The following is a 6,502-nucleotide window of genomic DNA, read 5'->3' as shown; positions in this document are numbered from 1 at the left end:
CCCTTCACTTTACCTTACCTACCCCACCATTTTTCTTTATTTAAATAATAGTCTTTTTAGGTAAGACAGTTACCAAGCGCATAACAAAAACAAATAGTAGGGACCTCCCGAGTTAAAAAAATAAGTTAGGGACCAAGGGCGCAAATTATCCCAAACCATAGGGACCATTCGTGTAATTTACTCTTTACTTCATGTTACTTAATTCTTTTGCAATGATAATTATAAAATATAATAAAATGGCTACCCGGTTCTGGATCTGATTCCATGATTCCAAAAGCTGGTATAAATGGTTCAGGTTCCAACGTTCTAAGAATCATCGGTTCCGGTTCCATGCATTTAGGACGGTACGCATTTATGTTCACCCCTAAAAAGACGGATCAAAAAGATTTTTGTTCATTAGTAATAGTCATTGTTAATACAATTATCAACCCCAAATTGCATCACATTATCACAAGATCATATTTTTTACGAGATAGTTTTTCAAAGGAATGCATGGTTGTGTATTTTAAAGAATTTATGAGCAAATCCACAAGTTAATCAACCATATAGTTCATTTCTAGAAATCACCGTCCTTCACACAACCACGAATAGATAGGTAAATAAGCATTCACTTATTTTCAACTTTAAAGTAATTTAGCTTGTTTCAAATCTTAAGCACACAAGGCAAACAATCCCCTCGGTGTTATATGGTTATGAATGTTGGTTGATTAAGAAGAACCACGAGAGATGGAGATCGCAGATTCTAAGATGTTGCAATAGACGTGTAATAGAACATTGTTGAACAGGATACCAAGCACAACAATCATGAATGTGATAAGAGTAATGTCCATCTTTAATAAATAAAGGAAGATTGCAACGGTTCATACATACATAGAAGATAACTAACGATTGCAGTTAGGAGGGTCCATAGTCACTATCAAGGGTTAGAAGATGAGAGAAAATTTATTGAAAACAAGTGAGAAGACATTAGATCTTACCCAAAACATGATGCCGCATGTGGAGGCTTAGAATCAGTATGTCGAAATTCTATAAAGAGTAGTAGTCTATGGATTGACTTCCTCTTCAATGTGTAAATTTTCGCCATTTTACTTGACATGCATCACCGGTACGCACATTATGCTTTATTTTCTAGTATCTGCGCTCATTGTTTTGTTTGTATATTGGTACAATTTTTAATCTTTATGTACACATTTATTGCTTATAGCTGTTTTATTTTCCTCAAGTCACACATCACTTTATTATTCACATTTCATTTTTTTATTATGTTTATTTTATTATTCGTCATGGGCTTATAGTACTTCAATGTCTTGTATCCGTTCCACGCCATCAAGGTAGCATTTCAAGCAAATGCACACTTCCACCGACAAAGGGGTGAGTTTTATTCTTCTTGGTGATATAACCCTGCCACTAACAGAAAAAGCCGATTCCGAAGCTACCGTAGAAGCTTGGGAGCTTAGTTGATCACGGGTCATAGCGGCTAGAATCGGAAATTGGGCTTCCTTTCCTTTCCACCAAGCCAAAATATCAAAATTTTCAAACTCTTGAATACTCATTTGTGACAAGAAATCGAAACCAATGTACCTTTCGAGCTCGCTACTAGGGGTGTTAGACCGAGCTCGTTTGGAATTTTCATTCCTCAAAGTATTATAGAGCCTAGTTGTTTCGTTATTTTGGTGAGAAGTGGATCCGGATGCTCCCGTATTTTGCATCATGTCATGAATGTTTGTTGAACCATATTTTGCTAAATAAACTTCAAACAAATTTTGAAAAACTTTGTTAAATTTTGAAACTTCCTTTGATGCATAATCCATGTCATTATCCAATAAACTCAAATCGTAACAAATATTTTCAATTAAAGTCTCAACCCCCCCCCCCCCTCCCCAACATTTAGAACCGGATTCAAAGCGGCGGAACAAGTAATAATGGGAGGCATTTCTTGAAAATAATTTTTTTTAACTTTGCTTTCATCGGTTTCATCATATTAGCAAACATTGTGCTCCTCATTTCAAACTCATTTATTTTCGCACACATTAAAAAAAATGGTTTAAAACTAAACAACTTGTAGGATAATAAACCCCCGATAAAAAAGTAGTTGTTTTTTTAAAAACATTAAGCATGTCCGTAACAAGTTTGATAGTATCCCAACTTGATTCCGGATAAGCCGTAACCTTATTACGGTCCGCAAGGTTGTCATGGAACATTTTTAAAGTATCTTTTTGACGTAAGGCACATTCAAACATTTTGCAAGTGGAGTTCCATCGGGTATTATTTTCCCAATTTGGACCTAAAAAGAGGGCATTCGCATCGGCACAAAATTGCATATAATTATGATATCTACCATTACTAGAACTAAAAAATATTTTAGCGTGTCTTTGAAACCATCTTTTATAGTTTCAATGTTAGTTAGTCCATCTTGCGCAACCAAATTAATGATATGTGCAACACATCGACTATGAAAAAAAAACATCATCGCAAATTGGTTTATATTTTAGTTTTAGTTGTCCAACCGCGACGTTGTTGTTTGAAGCATTATCAAAAGATATAGAAAAAATCTTTCCTTCAAGTTTATAAGTTTTGATCACACAATCTAAAATTTTAAATAAATTTCTACCGGTGTGCGGATACTCAAACAATTTAAAAGGCAAGCATTCTTGAATCACGAACTTCGTCATCCTATCCCGAACTTAGCCAAATCGTAACTCCACAATGTTGTATTATTCAACATTGTTGTTTGATTATGTCCCGGCCCAAATTTCACCGCGGGGGCATCTCTTGGTCATATGAGGTTTCAATGTCGAATTTTCATCTTCATTGAAAAAAGCACCACATTTCTTGCATCGCGCTTTTTTTGGACCGCTCGACATTACACACAAATCAAAATTGCACCAAATAGCCGGATTTCTACTTGTTTCTTTGATGCTAACAACGGTAAGATTGTTTGATGAATCTCCAACACCAACGGAAGTCGAATCCATTGTTTGAATTAAGAACGTTTTTTGAACTAAGAGAGGTTTTTTGAGGTTTGGTTAAGCCAAAAGATCTAATAGCTATTTATACTATCAAGTATTGGTAAATATGACCAAAAGGGACCCAAAATCGAGTGTCTAACAGCCTTAAACGGTTATATAGCCGTTAGTATAGGACAAAAAAACGGGCAGAAATCATGAACAAAAAAAACCGGTTCAAAACTGGTCCAAAACCGGTTCGTAATAAACCGGTTTGAAACCGGTCCCAACAGTTGGAAGGCGAATTGGTATAAACCGGCGGTTCGGTTCATAGGTGAACCGGTTCGGGAATAAACAGGTTTTCGGTTCACTGACCGGTTCGGTTTGTGAACCGGTTTTTTTGCCCTCGCCTACAATAGCCTATATTTATAGGAATTAGGTTTTGGGCTTTGGTGTTGAACTGCAAAAAGGTACTTGGGCAAAATTTGTTCAAAACATTTTCATAAATGAGTAGTAGATAAAATAATCATTATACATTTTTACCCTTCAGTCTTTTATATCACTTTGTTGCCTCATTTTATGCAAAAAACACAAACTAGCAAGTCGACTGGCCTCCTTTCACGTGTGTTCATAGTTTGAAACTTTTTAAAAGTTTTGTTAACCCTAATTCTTAATCTAGATTCTAGGCCCAATTATGATTATTAGCTTGTTAGGTTCAAAATTCGGACCATTCAGTTTTAGTCCTTTCAGATAATTACAGCAATCAAAACCAAATCCATAAGTGGATCAACCATATCATTCATTTCTAAAAAAACCATATCATTCATTCTTCACACAGCCACAAAATGACAAAAACCAGAAGAAAAACAAAGGCACGACATTCATTTATTTTATTTGGGCTTCATAGACTGCACCCAATTCTGATTCGGCTTGTTTCAAAGTGTAAGCACACAACGCAGACAATCCCCTCCATGCAACAAATCAAATGCCTTGTTGATCTCATCAAGTGTCAAATTATGTGTTATGTACTCATCGATCTTGATTTCCTGCAACAAGTAAGAGTATTACCATTTACCAATACCATTTAACTAACTAATAGCTAGAAACTAACTACATGTCTAATTAATTAATTACCTTGTTCATATATTTATCAACAAGCTGAGGCACTTGTGTGCGGCTCTTAAACCCACCAAAAGCTGTACCCTTCCAGACACGACCAGTAACCAACTGAAACGGGCGGGTCGATATCTCTTGACCTGATGCTGCAACCCCAACAATCACTGATGTCCCCCATCCCTATTTTTTATATTAATTTGTACCAAAATTAATTAGATGTATAATAAAAGAAATCTTGAAATACGGTTTGATTAATATTAATATAAATACCTTGTGACAGCACTCCAAGGCAGCCCTCATTATGGAAACATTGCCGATACACTCGAAACTGTAATCAACACCTCCATCTGTCATGTCAACAAGAACCTGCTGTATCGGCTTCTCATGATCTTTTGGGTTCACAAATTCGGTCACACCAAAGTTTTTTGCTGCAATTTGTGATTTGATAATTTGATATTAGAAAGGAGAAGAGAATTTCTCATACAAGAAATTAAGGGAAATGATAATGATTAAAGCATGCCTCTATCGAACTTTCTGTTGTCGATATCTACCCCGATTATTCGCGAAGCACCAGCTGCTTTTGCACCCTCTGCCACCTGTCAAGATTTTTGTGTATTCATATTGTTATGAACCATGTCAAAGTTAATAGTAGATGAATAATCATCTTGTTCTATATATTACAAACTTACTGCTAGACCAACGGTTCCAAGACCAAAAATAGCAACATTTGAACCGGATTCAACTTTTGCTGTGTTCCAAACTGCACCAAGACCTGAAGGCAAAGCGAAAAATAAGCAAACCTGCTAAACCAACAATGGGAGAAACTAATTGGTGTTAAATGAATTAATTAAGGGAAAGTTACCAGTAGGGACACCACAACCAAGAAGGCAGACTTTCTCTAGAGGAGCTTGGGGATCAATCTTTGCAACACTAACATCATGTACAACTGTGTATTGACTAAAAGTAGAGGTTCCCATGAAATGATATATTGGGGTTCCCCTGACTGAAAAACGACTCTTACGATCATTCATCATGACACCAACTCCAGTGGCTCCTCTAATCTTCCCACACAGGTTGGTCTTTCCTGATTTGCAGAACTTGCATTCCCTACATTCAGCCTGATAACAAGGTATCACGTGGTCTCCAGGTTTAACTTCAGTCACCCCTTCACCCACACTCTCCACAATCCTGCCATTTTAATTAACATCAGAGACTAATATCAGTTTTAGTCCTTTGAAAGGTTAAAGAGAGCAACAAATCTGTAGTTCGTTAAATGTAGATACATACCCAGCAGCTTCATGACCAAGAATACATGGGAAAAGACCCTCAGGATCCTGCGGGGAAGAGATTAAATCAATCTATCATGTAACAGACATTTGTGTAGACAATAACTTTATTGTTCCCAACTTGAGTGTATCAACTGATCGAACTGAGTTATAAAATCCAACTCTAGGGAGTGCCTCAACTCCCTAAACTCACTTTCCGCAAAGAGAAATACTTTCTGATACAACACTAACATCTGATCCAGTATTATCATAATCAATGGGACTTGGAATAACAACATTTGGGCATGTTATCTCCGAGCATGCTATTATCATCAAAACCTTGTGTTCGATAAAGCTGTAAGTGCATCTAGCTTTCGTAAACTAGTGAACAATGATGACAATAATACTATACCTTGCCACTCCAAGTGTAAGCATCAGTATGGCAAAGCGCAGTGAAGAGAATCTGAATTCGAACTTCACCAGCTTGAGGCGGCGCAACCTCCACATCTTCGATCACTAACGGCTTATTAGCCTCATACGCCACCGCAGCTATATCAAAAAATATAATCAGGTCAAAGTTAGGGTTTGACTCCATTTTAAATGCAGGTTAAAGATGCGAATCAGATCAAACTAGTTGATTAAGGAATACACATAGTACCTTTGCAGGTGATTACTTTGCCTTGAGTAGCCATCGCCGATCAGTGCACAACCAGTTGGAATTGGAGAGGGAGAGAGATAGAAGGGTATAGAATGTGAGGCGGCAAACTCAGTACCAAACCCCACTATATCGCACTCGGTGAATCCTCTGGGATCTGGATCCGATTTCGGACCCGAATAATTGATACTGCATAATTGGGAGTTTTTTACTAAAACGTTCTATTCCTAAAAGATAATTACCAACTAATGGTATTTTGGAATTTATCCAAGTACTTACCAACTAATTGTGTTTTGGAATTTATTTAGTGATGTTTGGAATTGTTTTTTAAAAGAATTTATTTATTTATTGGTTTTTTTTAAACAGACAGATCAAAAAATGTTTGGTAATTTTAAAAACACTTCTCAAAATAAATTTTCAATACATTTAAAAAAAAAAAAAAAGATTTCCACAAAAATGATAAAAACACTAAGGTTGTGTTTGGCGCACCACAGCTACCTGAAAAGCTAGCTTATTTTTCG

The 6,502-nt window shown here is 36.4% G+C and overlaps 1 protein-coding gene across 1 annotated transcript; it reads right to left on the bottom strand.

Moving 5' to 3' along the window:
• Positions 1–3,711: 3,711 nt before the first annotated feature.
• HOT5 (GroES-like zinc-binding dehydrogenase family protein) lies at positions 3,712–6,142 on the bottom strand. The gene is made up of 9 exons (XM_079064086.1): positions 5,985–6,142; positions 5,739–5,875; positions 5,349–5,395; positions 4,924–5,249; positions 4,751–4,833; positions 4,582–4,657; positions 4,332–4,489; positions 4,080–4,241; positions 3,712–3,991 (listed from the first exon to the last, which is right to left on the bottom strand). Exons 1-9 carry the CDS (start codon positions 6,016–6,018, stop codon positions 3,881–3,883), a joined length of 1,134 nt encoding a protein of 377 aa, XP_078920212.1. The 5' UTR covers positions 6,019–6,142; the 3' UTR covers positions 3,712–3,880.
• Positions 6,143–6,502: the final 360 nt, after the last annotated feature.

This window comes from Lactuca virosa, chromosome 8 (assembly GCF_052849685.1).
Source record: "Lactuca virosa cultivar CGN04683 chromosome 8, Lactuca_virosa_CGN04683_v6, whole genome shotgun sequence".
NCBI lineage: Eukaryota > Viridiplantae > Streptophyta > Magnoliopsida > Asterales > Asteraceae > Lactuca > Lactuca virosa.
This window is presented reverse-complemented; position numbering and strand designations above follow the sequence as displayed.

Coding starts and splice junctions, on each gene's coding strand:
- HOT5 (XM_079064086.1), bottom strand. CDS start 6,018: ATGGCTACTCAAGGCAAAGTAATCACCTGCAAAG. Junction 5,250..5,348: donor CTTGGTCATGAAGCTGCTGG/GTATGTATCTAC, acceptor TTAAAATGGCAG/GATTGTGGAGAGTGTGGGTG. Junction 4,490..4,581: donor CAACAGAAAGTTCGATAGAG/GCATGCTTTAAT, acceptor CACAAATTGCAG/CAAAAAACTTTGGTGTGACC.